Source organism: Bombina bombina, chromosome 8 (assembly GCF_027579735.1).
Source record: "Bombina bombina isolate aBomBom1 chromosome 8, aBomBom1.pri, whole genome shotgun sequence".
Classification (NCBI taxonomy): domain Eukaryota; kingdom Metazoa; phylum Chordata; class Amphibia; order Anura; family Bombinatoridae; genus Bombina; species Bombina bombina.
The window spans coordinates 277,515,862-277,531,463 of NC_069506.1; the positions used below are offsets into that span (position 1 = coordinate 277,515,862).

The 15,602-nt window shown below is 42.2% G+C and overlaps 1 protein-coding gene across 2 annotated transcripts in view; it reads left to right on the forward strand.

The window, feature by feature from the left end:
• PAFAH1B2 (platelet activating factor acetylhydrolase 1b catalytic subunit 2) overlaps positions 1 to 15,182 on the forward strand; it is a 147,066-nt gene extending 131,884 nt beyond the window's left edge. For both annotated transcript variants that reach the window (XM_053691387.1, XM_053691388.1), the window contains exon 6: positions 14,230 to 15,182. In XM_053691387.1, the coding sequence (XP_053547362.1) occupies positions 14,230 to 14,508 (279 nt within the window). In that variant the 3' untranslated portion in view covers positions 14,509 to 15,182. The remainder of the gene's footprint in view (positions 1 to 14,229) is intronic.
• Positions 15,183 to 15,602: the final 420 nt, after the last annotated feature.

Sequence of the window (15,602 nt, forward strand, 5' to 3'; positions counted from 1 at the left end):
TAACATAAGGGAGAGAGCCCTCCACAGGCACTCTTCAGAAAAGTATCGTAGTCCCTCTCTGTACTGGTCTGTTCAATATGCATACTTAGATGTACTCTAGGGTTGATCAAAATGGTGTCTTCTCCTCCTCTTCTCTTAGCTTCAGGCTTTTCACACAATTTTATTTATTTATAAAATATTTTACCAGGAAGGATACATTGAGATTTCTCTCGTTTTCAAGTATGTCCTGGGTCCACAAGACATTGCATTGATACAATAGGGTACAATAAAATACAAAAACAATAATAATACACAATATATGCAAAAAATTTAACATAGAACAGGTAGGAAATATTTAATCAACCATGACAGGTGCATTCTGTTTTGAGATATGTAGAGAGGGATCTTTTAAAGGATATTGGGCTTGGGGAAGGTTTGAAAGTGTGCGGGAGGTCATTCCATAATTGTGGTGCTCTGTAGGAAAAGGAAGATCGAGCTGCTTTCTTTTTGTATTGAGGCAAGCTAAATAATGTGCTGGTACTGGATCGGAGGTTATAGGAGGTGGAAATAACCAGTGTGAGCATTCTGCTCAGGTAGGGTGGGAGCTTCCCAGAAAGGCACTTAAACACAAGGCAGGAAAGATGGAGGGTGCGTCTGGATTCCAGCGTCAGCCAGTTTAGTTCTTTTAGCATGTCACAATGGTGGGTCCTGTAGTTACATTGTAGCACAAAGTGGCAGAACGAGTTATACAATGTATTTAGTTTATTAAGGTGAGTTTGCGGTGCATAAACTACGTCCCCGTAATCCATGATAGGCATCAGCATTTGCTGTACAATCTTTTCCTTTACTGTAGGGCTGAGGCAGGATTTGTTTCTGTACAGGGCACCTAGTTTTGGATAAAGTTTAGATGCAAGTTTTTCTATGTGGAGGCCAAAAGATAGATTGGGATCTAACAACATACCAAGTATTTGAAAGAGTGGACTGCGGTCAGCGTGCAATTGGATTTTGTTTTGATTTGTAGATGGGAATTTTGTAATTTGTGTAATTTAGGTCCCGTTCCAAAGATCATTGTGACAGTTTTGTCAGTGTTTAGGAAGAGTTTGTTTTTTGAGATCCACTTTTCTACCTCTGTGAATTGGTCTTGGAGCACTGCTTCTAGCTGCGGCAGATCAGAATTGTTTGCATAGATTACCGTGTTGTCTGCGTACATGTGTACAGTTGAGGATTTGCAGACATTAGGCAGATCATTTATAAATAATGTGAATAGTAGGGGCCGAGAATGGAACCTTGGGGAACACCACACGTGACCGGGAGAGGGAGGGAGTCGCTGTCAGAAACGGAGACATATTGTGATCGATCCGATACATATGATCGAAATAAGGTTAGCGGACGATCACCAATACCTGAGTTTTTTAGTTTGAGCAGTAGTATGTTGTGGTCTACTGTGTCAAAGGCCTTTGCAAAATCAAGGAAAATAACTCCAGTTAGGTCTCCTTGTTCCATGCCAGTTTGGATGTCGTTGCAAACTTTTAGGAGGGTAGTTGTAGTGGAGTGATTCGGGCGAAAACCTGATTGATCAGGAGTCAGATAGTTAGATTGTTGGTAATACTCACATAGTTGCGTATGGACGCATTTTTCTAAGATTTTTGACAATACTAGGAGCAAAGATATAGGACGATAATTAGAAACCAAGGTTAACTCCCCACTTTTATGGATAGGCACTACTCTTGCAGTTTTCCAAAGTGTGGGTATGCATCCAGACACCAAAGATTCGTTAATTAGGGTTGTGACGGGTTTAGCAATTGCTGGCGCACTGAGCTTCAACAACATTGCTGGGATTTGATCAGGTCCAGACTGGTTTTTCATTTTTAGATTATTAAGATGTTTCTTAACGACATTGATGGGTACAGGTCTAAAATTGAACTTCTCTATGCATTGATGGGTACAGGTCTAAAATTGAACTTCTCTATACTCAACAAGAGATGCAAGACGATCAAGCCTAGTACTCATTTGGGATTCAAACTCCTGCATATATGCCTGAATAACTAAAAACACTTCCTCCTGAATTACAGCCATGACAGGCTGCACTACCCGGGTTACCGGGGGGGTATTAGGAACTCTCTAAACAGGTCGCCGCCCAGAGCCCTAATGATCCGGATCTGCACTGAAGTCATGTACTCAGCAAAGACTTATATCAATCTTTTCAGCGAGAGGTAATGCAACAGAGTATGTACTTGAGTAATGTTGATAATGCCAGATTCCACTAATAATCGGCGAATTAGTGGTAACTCGTTTCCAGCTTCAGATATTGCAACTAGCTAGGATCGCCGCCCAGACACGCCCCCATAACTTACTTTTTAAGCTAGTTATGCCACTCTCCCACCGGCCACTTCAAAAGTAATTTTTCTTTCTACTGGCAGTGAGAGTCCACGAAATCCATTCATAACCTATGGGAAATACTTCACCTGGCCACCAGGAGGAGGCAAAGACACCCCAAACAAAGCATCAAACATCGCTCCCACTTCCTCTACTCTCTCTGTAGTTCTTTGCCTTGTTTCATGGAGGTTGCAGAGAGAGGTGCTCTGCTAAAGATTCTAATTTTTTTGTCCTCAATGAATTATTTCCTGCAACAGAGGGCAGGGGATTTGTAGAAAGCCAGGTAGTTCTCTTAGAGTTTTGGTGTATGCTAGCTACTGGTGGTCGCAGGGAAATTCCCATGCCTCCTCCAGGTTATTCTGCTACTGTCCCCTTTAGGCAAACAGTTACACTGATTTTCCTTTGTGTTACAGGATTCCCTCAGAGGACAGAAGCTGGGTAAGTCCTGTTTTATTATCTTCCCTATCTAATGGCTTGTTGCCTAATTGGGATAGAGTAAGCAGTCACACGAGGAGGGCTGCTTAGTACATGGGGCATTTTACAGTTACCCTGTCTCTCCCTTATACAGGCTAGTTGCCTTATCTAAGGGGTGAGGTTGTCTGTATTACTAACATTGTATGCCTCTTTATAAGAAACCCTTTCTATGCGGGTTAGTCACTTACTTTATTAGGAGCTGGAAGAACATGGGGGTCTTTATTTCTTTATTGGGGTAACAGGGGCCTTATCCGTTTTTCTGATTCCAGCTAAACTGAACAATTTCTTTAAGGACGCTCAGAAGTTGCCAGTGAGATCTGCTGTCTCCTGAAATACACGAAGTCCCTATAGCACCGCAGTCCCTTATAATCTGATTTCTTTTGACAGCTCCCTGATCACATGACTTTATTTATTATCTATTGACTTGCATTTCAGGACACTCGGGAGTGAAATGTTATCTGTTCCTGCGGCGGTTAGGGTCAACACTTTCCAGCTGCAGGAACATCTTGGCGTGCTCTCCGCCCACTCATATTGGGCCTCCTCACACTCTTACTCTCTCGGAGCACTCGTGTACATTTGTTTTACAACGCGCATTAGGGGATGCAGATCGGATGGCGCATGTTGTCACTCAACTAGATCACAACTGGAAGTGGTGAGTCACAGCTGAACAGTGTGTTCCTAATGCAGAGGGGATACAACTTGTTTTTCTGTCAATGCTGTCATAGCGTGTGGGTAGCCTTCCTGAAGAAGGATGTAGAGGTCGCAGGACATATTTCCATATATTCTCTGTTTTGGCGACTTGCTGCTGTTTCCATTGGGGAGATTAGGGCTTGACTTGTTTTTTTCCCCTGGGACTATAACTGTCATTAAGCTTGATGGACTATTATCCAGTGGACATTGTGTATGAGAAGTAATTATTTCAAGCAAAACCGCTATACTGTTTAGTGTGCAAGGTAAGAGCCCTGCATGCACTGATATCAAGGGTCACAGATTATTTTCCTGGCTAATGACTACACAATGAATAATATCAAAACTGTCTCCTATAAAATGATCTATGCCTTGAGCGATCATATTGTTGTCTCCCTGCGCAATAGGCGATTACTGTCTTTTCCTAATATATTTGCCCATATTGCACAGCGGGGTATACTTCCCAGTACTTATCTTAATCTTATGCAGTCCTACGCAATTTCTCACGTACATGTTTGAAATAGAACTAGGTGTTAATAAAGGGTGTAAGTATAAGATCTGCTCCACAATCTCTCTCATAACTTGACGTGGTTATATATTAAGGTATTTAGACCTTAGGAGTATTAAACCCTTGACTGGTGCATAAAGTTCAATAAAAAGTTTTCTTTCCCGGATAGCTGTTTTTTAAGCGTGGAATCTGGTCCATGAGGTAGATGGCTCTGTTTCTACCCTGGCTAAGGGCAGTACTATCCCTCTAAAACATATAGGAAATTGAAGGTTTTCTTTTTCCTTTGGTGTGACTCTGTTTTCGGTAGAATCCCTTTGGAGGATATTCAAGACTGTAGTCAGGGCCTGAAAAGGGCCTGTTCCTTTTTCTGTGACGCCATTATTAACCTTTTTGTCTCTAAGCCAAGAACTCTGGCTTCACTTACCCGTTAAGGAAAAATCCTTAATTAGTTGAGATGGGACTCCATCTTTTCTACTGTCTCTGGCAATAAGGGAGTTTTTGCTCCTTTCATCAGAATATTACACAGAGGAGTACTTCTACATCCAAGTCTGAAATGCCCAGGAGTACCTGGAAGCCAAAGCCGGTGGGGAACAAGAACAGCAGCCCAATAAATCGACCCCAGACAACAAGGTAGCATAAAGAGTTGGCCCCAGTTCATGTTGGGGGCAGCTTATCTGTGTTTCAGGAAGTTTGGGCTCAGTCCGTTCAGGACCCTTGGGTTCTGGACATCATATCTCAGGGATACAAAATAGGTTTCCAATCTCGCCCTCCAAAGGGCAGGTTCCTCCTTTCAAGGATCTCGGGGAAGCTGGAAAAAAAGAAAAGCCTTCCTACGCTGTGTAGTCCATCTGTTATCTATGGGAGTTGTCCCTGTTCCTCGGGCAGAGAGGAGTTTTATTCAAAACCTTTTCATCGTTCCCAAAAAGGAGGAAACCTTTCATCCCATTTAAGACCTGAAGTGCCTCAACACATTCTTAAGGGTACCTTCCTTCAAAATGGAGACCATCATGTCCCTTCTTCCTTAGCGACATCTCACACGAAGAAGTTACTTTGGTATATTCAGACGCATCGCTGGAAATTAAATCTAAAAAAAAAAGTTTCCTCACCCCCCCACATGAGAGTGAGGTCTCTGGGGATCATTATCTATTCTATTAGCATATGTATCTATCTCTCAGATAAACGCAGGGATAAGTTTCAGGCTGGCTGCCGTCTACTTCAAGCCACTTCTCAGTCATCAGTGGCTCAATTCATGGAGGCTACCGCTTTCATCTGAGACCTCTACATTTTTGTATGCTCAAGCAATGGAACGGGAATCTTTTGGACCTGTCCTCAGGTAATATCTCAGGATCAATAAACGAGGGAGTTTCTTTCCTGGTGGGTGTCTCAGGAACCCGTTCTCCACGGCATGTGCTTCCTGCGCTCATCCGGTGAGATCTTAACACATGCGACAGGCTGGGGTGCTGTGTGGGGTTCTCTGAGAGCTCAGGGAACCTGGCGACCAGAGGAAGTGATCCTTCCCGTCAACATTCTGGAACTGAGGGTCATCTTCCTCGCTCTCTTCAATGGTGGTCCCAGTTGCGTTCCATTTGTTTTATTCAGTCGGACAACATATCTACAGTGGCCTATGTCAACCACCAGGTCGTAACTCGCAGTTCTCTGACGATGCGAGACGTGTCTCGTATCCTTCAATGGGCAGAGACATACTAATGCCAATTATTAGCCATCCACATTCGGGGAATGGTTGCTAAACTATGATGTGTTATTTTCTTGTTCTGTTTTTTTTGTTAGTTCACCCACAGGTGGGGTGTCCTGAGATAGATTTGATGGCTTCCCGTCTCAATGCCAAACTACTAAGATACGGATCGAGATAGAGAGATCCTCAGACGTCGTTGGTAGATGCCTTAGCAGTTCCTTGACATTTCAATCTAGTGTATGTTTTTCCTCCGTGTTCTCCTCGAGTGATAGCTCGAATTAAACAGGAGGGAACTTCAATGATTCTGTTATTTCTTGAGTGGCTACGCAGGACTTGGTATGCAGAGCTTGTGAGAATGTCATCTGCTCCTCCGTGGAGGCTGCCTCAGAGATTGGACCTTCTGATGCAAGATCCGTTCTACCAAAATCTTTCTGAGGCTGACTGCATGCAGATTAAATGCATAGTTTTGTCCCAAGGAGGTGGTGATTGATACTCTGGTTCAGGCACGTAGCTGGTTATTGGATGTTTTTACCATAGGTGTGGAGGGCTTATCTGTCCTGGTGCGTGGAACGTAGGTTCCCTTGGCACAAAGTGAAGACTCCACATAGCCTTCAGTTTCTGCAGGATGGTTTAGAGAAGGACCTGTCGGCTAGTTCTCTTAAAGGTCAGATTTCTGCTCTTTCTGTATTTCTGCATAAGAGGTTGGCACGTTTGCCTGATGTTCAGTCGTTTGTTCAAGCTATTGCTAGTCTTAGACCTGTTTTTAAACCTATTGCTCCTCCATTGAGTCTTAATCTTGTTCTTAGAGTTCTTCAACAGGCTTTGTTTGAGCCTATGGTTTCTATTGATATTAAGTTACTAACTTGGAAAGTGTTGTTTCTGTTAACTATTTTCTCTGCTCGAATGTCAGAATTGTCTGTCCTCCAGTGTGACCCGCCTAAGCTAGTGTTCCATTCGGATAAGGCTGTACTTCGGACAAAGATGGGGTTTTTACCTAAGGTTGTCTCAACTTACAATATCAAGAACTGGTTGTTCCATCTTTGTCCCAATCCTCCTTCCTCTAAGGGGAGGCTGTTACATAATCTGGATGATGTTAGAGCTTTAAAATTCTATCTTCATGCTACCAAGGATTTCGTCATTAATCTTCCTTGTTTATCCCCTATATGGTAAGCGCAAGGGTCAGAAAGCCACAGCTGTTACCGTATCCTTCTGGCTCAGATATTTGATTTGCATGACTTATATAGAAGCGGGTCAGAAGCCTCCATCGTGGTTTACGGCACATTCTACTTGTGCAGAGTCTTTTTCCTGGGCATTCAAGAATAAGACTTCAGTTGCACATATATGTAAGGCTGCTACTTGGTCTTCATTGCATACCTTCACGAAATTTTACAAATTTGATGTTTTTACCTCAGTGGGAGGTGTCTCTTGGGAGAAAGGTTCTTTAAGCGGTGGTACTTAGGACTGCCTTCCTTTCCCTCCCTAAAATTCGTGGACTGCACAGCTTGGGTATTGGTTTCCCATAGGTTATAATTAGATTTTGTCCATTAGAAAGAAAGCAAAAATTATGCTTATGCTTGAAGACTAAGTCCATTAATCCGTACAAGGAGGACGCAAAGATAGTGCTCTGAAGAAATAAGTATCTAAGTCCTTTAATGGGTATTTTCCTTTCAAGTAGGACTGGGGTAATGCTGTGTCCTCTTGAGTAAGAGTATTGGTAGCTGTTAGCTGCTGGAGGTCTTTCTGTGCTAACACCCCACCTGGCAACCAGGGTTAGTTACTCTGCTTTCCTTTCATCTGAGGTCCCTGTCAGAAGTCTGGATGAAGCTGGCAGACCTGAAAGTGCTGTGATTGCTCCACAGCAGAAGACCCTGGTTGGTGAGTCTTTTTTTGTTTTCTTTCCCTTATAGGGGACCTATGCAGGGGACTCTGTGGTGGGTGTCCTAATGGAGCCTAGATTCCCTCTTAGGGGGTCTGTGATTAATTATATATCCTGGGATCAGGATATTTTTATGGCCTATGAGCAGTTAGGGGTTTAAGGATCCTGATACAGCTAGAATCATAGCTCGCCTTAGAGTAAGTCCTTTTTCTCCAGGGTGTCTGTGGCAACTTTTATACAACTCTGGTTTCAAGTAGGGGTTTTTACCTTTTATTGGTGAACCGAAGTGGGCTGTTTAGTTGCGCTAATACAGAGGGTTGAGGTCCCTCTCTCATGCAACAATTGCGGCATTCCGCACTTACACGTCCGCATTCACGGCAAATAGCCGCTTAATTTCGCTTGTAGGGACATGTGTTTGTACTCTCTATCATGAGCCGCTGGCCTAATTTCTCTCTTTTTATGAAGCTCCTCAAAGCTCCCAGCAGTGGTGGGGTTAAACAACTTTCTTTCCCGCCACTGACTGGGTTGTTTATGGCGCGCTTGTCAGGCAACCTTAGAGGGAGACAAGGCGGTGCCTAGCGAGTTTGAATGGCTGCGCAGCCCTTAGCATCCCATCCAATCTCGCTATATCTCTTTATTAAGAGACCGGTGCCATTAGTGCTGGAGACTGAAAGAGGTGTATGTGCCTTATTTTGCCGGCTTCCGGCGTATATTTATTGGAAAAATCTCTTTATGCACGGATTGTGTGTTGGAGCTCTGTGACCCACAAGTGTTTAGTGTTTTGCACTCCTGGTATATAGGGTCCTAGGGTTAACATCCTTTTCTGAGACCCGTATGTCGCAGTCCTCTCAAGGCCCATGTACATTTAGGGTTAGGACTTAAGACCGGTGTTCTGTCGAGAACTCCAATCTGATGTCACTTCCATTATTTCCATACATCTGATTGGTCCGTGTCCTGTGAGTGACAGGATTCACAACCAATCAGATAGGCCCTGTAATCGCCTATCTTCACTATCTATTTGCCTCCGGCTGGGGGGGTTCAAGGGTTACTTGGGGTATATGCAAAGGGTCTGCGATGGCCCCCCAGACAGAGACAAAACAGATATTAAAATAAGAGTCACCGGAAGTGACGTCAGATTGGAGTTTTTGATGAATTGGAGTTCTCAACAGAACACCGGCGGCGGTGGGGTTAATGTTCCCGCCACAGGTCTGTTTGACGCGAATTCTCTGGAATGCACCATCTCTTGCAGAGAATGTTGCTTTTCACCGTGTGTATATTTTATTTGGGGGTTAGGTTTTCTTATCCCGTATCACAAACTTTATGTATTATTTATTACAATAAAGCAATATTAAATTCTCTGCATTATTCTCAGGAATCTTTTCTCCTGTTTTTTTTTTGTTTCCTTAGTGTTTGCCGCCATCTTGTGGCGGTTCAATGTAAATGCAGGATCAATTTTATATTTATATAGTTCTATCTCTCTCATAGTGAGGAGATGTTATTCTATAACTGCTGCATCTTCTATTTGTATTATGTCAGACATATTTACTTTAGAACTCTTATTTGTTTAATTCCTGCTTATATATTCTAATGTATATAATTTCAATCTCTCTCTTAGTGAGGAGATTTACAGCTGTTTTCTTTGTATTATGTAGTATATTTATATATATATATATATTTAGTGATTCTGGGATCACTAATATGATTAAATTCATACTTATATTTTCCATGCTGACTGTTGCAACATCTATTTGTATTATGTTAAATACATAGTTATCTAAGTGATCTTAGAATTCTATATGTTTATTATCATGCCACAATATTTATCTACAGGGGCACAATAATATAATCTTTCTCATGTTGAAGAGATTTTTTTTTTGCTAATGCCTGTTTCATCATATATTGCCTTATGCAAAATACATATGATCTTAGGACACTAACATGTTATTTTTATGCTTACACATTTCATGTATATAGACACTTTTTAATATATATCTTTTTCATGTTGAGATTTTCTACTTATGTCGGTAGCATCATGTATGGTCCGATGTAAAATAGATATTGTTCTTAGTGATCTTCGGACACTAATATGTTTTTGTTCTTTCTTACATATGTTATGTGTATGGGCTCAATTATACAATCTCTCATATTGAGAAGTTTTTCTGCTAGGGCCTGTTGCATCATGTTTTGCGCTATGTAAAAATGGGTACAATAATATAATTCTTCTCATTGTGAGGAGATCTCCTACTCATGACTGTTGCAACTTATGTTGTCCTGTGTAGAATACATATTTTTCTTAGTATTTGTTAGGACTGTAATTAAACACAGACAGAGCAAACTGGTCTCTGAACCTGGAGTCCCAGGTTCAATACCAGGCAGGGCCCAGCCAGGGGGTCACTAGCGGCGTCCACGCCGTGTGGTTTGCATTTTAGCTATGAACTTTTATTTTCATTGGCTGTTAGTTCAGGTTTGTTTCCTGTTTTTTATGTGTTATTACAGACTTATGGTGTCATTGATGTTTTATACATCCTGTCAGTTTTGCTTAAACTGTTATTTAGGGTTAAGAGGGCTTCGTCCTTATGTAGAATTTATACATCTCTGTAACTTTTCATTACCAGGGGGTAATTCTAGTTATCGACGAGTTCTTGATTTTGGACATGGTTTTCTCTGCAAGAGGGTTTTTTCTTGCATTATCTCCAGTCCCTCTCTCCAAGTGGGGACTAAGATTTTGTTTGCAAGAAGGAATTTATTTTTCGGGACAATCTTTTTCGGTTTGTAATTCTGTCATTTGGTCTGGCCTTGACTACAAAGACAGGAGTTAGCTTGTTCCCAATACCAGGGTCTGCTTTTTTTTTTTTTTAAGGACAGTCATAGATTCCATTTCCATGAGGATCTTCCAGACAGATTTGAGAAAATCCAGACTTCTCTCTGCCTGTCTCTCCCTTCAGTTTTTGGCAGGCCCTTCATTGGCGCAGTGCATGGAAGTAATTGGTCTCATTGTGGCCTGCATGGACATTATTCTTTTGCCGCTTCCATCTGAGACCTCTCCAACTAGATATGCTCAGCCAGTGAAACGGCGATCTTTCAGATCTGTATCAACGAATCGCCCTAGATTACCAAAAGAAAATTCTCTCCTGGTGGCTCTGTCTGGATCATCTGGCACAAGGCATATGCTTTATGAGACCATCGTGGGAGATTGTGTCTACAGATGCCAGCCTCTCAGGCTGGGGAGCTTGTTGGCGTCCCTTAAGAGCTCAGGGATCTGGTTGCCAGAGGAATTGGTTCTTCCTTTAAACTTTCTGGAGCTGAGATCTATCGTTATGCTCAGGTAGCGTGGCCTCATCTGCGATTTGTCTGATTTCTCAGATTTAAATCAAACAATATAACTTCTGTGACTCACATCATTCATCAAGGGGGAAAAAGAAGTTCCCTGGCAATGAATGATGTCTCTCGCATCCTTCAGTGGGCGGAGTCTCCCTATTGTAACTTTCCGGCTATTCATATCCCAGGAGTGGACAACTGGGAAGCAGACTCTCTGACCAGCCAGGCCTTCTATACTGGGGAGTGGGCTCTTCATTCAGAGGTGTTCTCTGAGATAATCCTCAGGGCAAGGGTTCTGGATATAGACCTCATGGCTTCTCACCTTTATTTCAAAGCATCCCAGATCGGGTCTAGATCGAGGTACCATCAGGCAGTGCTGGTGGATAAACTAGCAGTTCCGTGGGAGTTCAGTCAGATATTTCTATTCCCTCCGTTTGTCCTTTTCTCCGGGGTCATAGCCCATGTCAAGCAGGAGCGGACCTCAGTGATCCTACGTACTTCAGCTTCGCTGCGCAGATCTTGGTTTGCAGATCTGGTGACTATGTCTTTTTCCCCTACAAGGAGGTTACCGCTGAGGAAGGACCCTCTACTTCAGGGTCTATTCCTTCTCCAATCTCTAGATTGTCTTAGGTTGACTGTGTGGAGATAGTATGCTTAGTCATGTCTAAAAGAGGTTTTTTAGATAGGGTAATTGTCACTGATCCAGGCGCATCAGCCAGTGACTCGCCACATATATCATAAGGTCTGGTGCTCCTATATCTCTTGGTGCGAGTCTCAAGGTATTCCTTGACACTCGGTTCGAGTTCCTCAAATTCTTTTGTTTCTCCAAGAGGTTTTGGAGAAAGGTTTGTCTGCTAGTTCTGTAAAGGGACAGATCTGTTTTTTGTTTTATTTGTTAGCCAATTTGCAGGATGTTCGTTCTTTTGTTCAGATTCTGGTTAGAATCAGGCCTGTGTTTAAACCTGTTGCTCTTCCCTGGAGCATACATTTAATTCTCGTTTTCTGCCGCAGGCTCCGTTTGAGCCTATGCATTCTGTTGATATTAAACTTTTCTCTTGAAAAGTTTTTTTTGTTTTGTTGTTAGCTATTTCTTTTGCTCGTAGAGTTTCAGACTTGTCTCTCCTTATCTTATTTTCTATGCAGATAAGGCTGTTCTTCGTATTAAATTAAATTCCTTGCTAAGGTGATTTCTGACTGCAATATTAATCAGGAAATTGTAGTTCCTTATTTCTGTCCTCATCCTTCTTTTCAGAAGGAACAGTTTCTTCACATCATAGATGTTGTACGTGCCCTAAATTTCTATCTCCAGTTTAAACAATCTTCTTTATTGTTTGTAGTGTATTCCAGTAGGTGCGAGGGCCAGAAGACCTCTTCATCTACTCTTTCTTTTTGGCTGAAGAGTGTCATTCACTTGGCTTTTGAAACAGCCGGACTACAGCCTCCTGAGAGGGCTACGGCTCTCTCTACCCGTGCTTTTTCTTCTTCCTGGTTTTTAAAGAACACATTTTCCTTGGAACAAATTTGTAAGGCGGCTACTTGGTTTTCTTTGCATACCTTTTCAAACTTTTACAAATGTGATGTTTTTGCCTGCTGAGGCTTCTGTTGGGAGAAAGGTGCTTCAAGCGGTGGTGCCTTCAGTTTAGGTCTGCCTGCCTTTGGTTCCCCCTCCCTGTCCATTCTGTGTCCTATCTGGCTTGGGTATTGGTTTCCCTACAGTAATTGAATGTAATCGTGGACTCTCCATGCCATTGGAAAGAAAACAAAATGTATGCTTACAAGATAAATTCTTTTCTTTGCTGGCATGGTGAGTCCACGACCCGCCCTTTTCTAATTTTTAAGGCAGCATTTATTTTTATAATCTTCAGGCACCTCTATGCCCCTAGTGTTCCTCTTTCTTTTTCCTTATTCCTCAGCTGAATGACTGAGGATTATGGGAAGTGGGAGGGATACTTAAGCTTTGCTTCAATGTCTTTGCCTCCTCCTGGTGGCCAGGAGTTGAATTCCCAACAGTAATTGAATGGAATCGTGGTCTCTCCATGCCAGGAAAGAATATAATTTATCAGGTAAGCATAAATTTTGTTTTATGCTTACCCGGTAAATTAATATATTTCTTGGTGGTGAGAGCCCACAAGACCAGCCCAAGTTTGTTTCTAGTTGGCGGCAGTTGTAGTTTGCACCTCTTTACCCTACACTCTCTCTTCTACTTTTGGTTACTCCTTTTACTTGGCTATAAAATAGACTGAGAGGTAAGGAAGTGGCAGGGATTAAAAGTTCTGGTGTAGGAGGTTTTTGCCTCCTTCAATTTCCACATACACGCTGTGGCTCTAAGAGGCTACATGCCTTACGACGTCAGTGCACGAATCTCCCCTGTACCTCATCCCAGCCCGGAGTGCCTGTACAGCGATGGTTTCAATTGCTTTAAACCTCTGTATTAGGCAAAACAAACATATATTGATATACTTCTAAAAAACGCAAAGCAGACGTGGATGGCTTCCAAGTGCTGGTCTGTCTTTGCCCCCTTCTGGTGACCAGGTACTGAATTTGGTAAATTATGTTTTTATTGCTGTCAATACATTTTTAAAGTACAGACTGATGGCAACAAGTAAAATATTTTTGACCAAAAGGATATTTACCAGATCTTTTAATTATGAACCAGAAACTTACAATGCCATCATAACATAATTTAGAAATTGGTTCTAACATTGGCTTTTTAGAATGTTTTTAAAGGGACACAACACAGTCAAAATAAACTTTTATGATTTAGAAAGAGCATGCAGTTTTAAGACACAATGTACTTCCATTATCATTTTATATATATATATAGATATACACACTTTCTGGGGCACAAGATCCTACTGAGCATGTGCACAAGCTCACAGGGTGTACATATACTAGTCTGTGATTGGCTGATGTATTTCACATGATACAGGGGCCGTAAAATGGGAGAAAAGATACATTTTGTCAGAAAAAAAATCCACTGCTTATTTGAAATTCAGAGTAGGGGAATATTTACCAAAGCCTCAACCGAAAATATGCCGGAATTCCGCATCATAGGTGAATTTACCTTCATCTGCCTCTTGTTTATTTGTGTTTCTTCTAATCCCTCATATATCTGCATCTCTTGTTACTTTAGCATATGTGATAGAGGACATTTTTATCTTATGGACAGATACTCAATACCATTATATGGTCTGTGTGTTTCCTGTTTAACATCATCATCATTATTATTGTTGTATATTCTGTAAATGTGAAATTTCTTGAACTCTTGTTCCCTCCTTTAATTTCCTTTTTGCCTTTATTTCTTCTCTCTTCCCAAAGAGCTTGCTGCCTCGAGGTGAGAGACCCAACCCCCTGCGAGAGAAGAATGCTTGTGTAAATCAGCTCCTGCGCTCACTGCTACCGCACCTGCCTAATGTGCAGCTGTTAGATGTGGATGGCAGCTTTGTGCATTCAGATGGCACCATCTCCCGCCATGATATGTTTGATTTTCTCCATCTGACAGCTGCTGGCTATGCCAAGGTCTGCCGGCCACTCTATGAACTGATAATGCAGCTGCTGGAGGAGACTCCTGAGGAAAAGGTTGTCACCCTTGCCTGATGCATATCATCTTGTGGTGTTTTATTATACAAAGGATGTGACTGTACCTCCTGCAGACCCCACTGCCCTCATCTCATTGGACAATACAAATGTTGTTTTCCCCAGAGGTTGCTGATGGTGTGGTGAGCCACACGTGATGTGTAGGTGGAGCTAGTCCTGTAGACAGGAGCCCTCAGCTTTGCATGTCCGGCCGTGATTCCACAAAGCTTTAGTTAATATCAATAAGGGAAGAAAGGAGCATCAAGCCTCTGGGATAAAGCTAGATTCTGCATGTCTGGTGTGTATATGTACGTAAATGACACACGGTTTACATTGTAGTTGTTACAGACTGGGTGTCTGCTGTGTATCTATAGGTCACAAGAACTGCTCAGTGCCGCTGATGCTTGTTGGAAGCTGCTCACTTCTAGGGACCAACAGAACGTTTTAGCATTAAGAGTTTCCATAAGAGTCCAGTGAAGACCTCATGGAAACGCTTGTTGGGAAGACCACGGAGCATGTATATGTATATTGCAGTTGCTGAAATATTAAATTGTGTTGTTCGAAAGGTTTATGGGTGTGAGCTAAGCTGGGGATACATCTGGTTGTTCTCCTAGACGCAGTCAGTACATCTCCCCTCTTAGCTTATGTGAATCTCTTGTGTGTATTAAGTGACATTATAAAGATTCCTCTGTCAACTTGTCCTTTGCTTCTTATACCAGGTTGTGCTGCAATTGAGAAACTAACAATACTGAGATGGTAAAAAAACTAATGGTTACAGCTTCTGTTCCACATCCCACAGGAGCCTACACACTGCTAAAGGGACATTACACTTCCAGGATGCAGATGGAGTAGCAGTTTGAGAATTTCCAATTTACTTCCATTATTAAATTGTGCACAGACTTTTTATAGGCACACTGTCTGAGACACTTACTGAGCATGTGCAAGCGTACACAGTGTATATGTATGTGAGTCTGTGATTGGCTGATGACTGTCACATGATATAGTTATATGCATGCCTATGAGGCACCAGCTCCTACTGAGCATGTACAAGAGATCAGCGTATACGTAAATGAGTCTGATTGGCTGATGGCTGACACATGATACAGTGATATGCA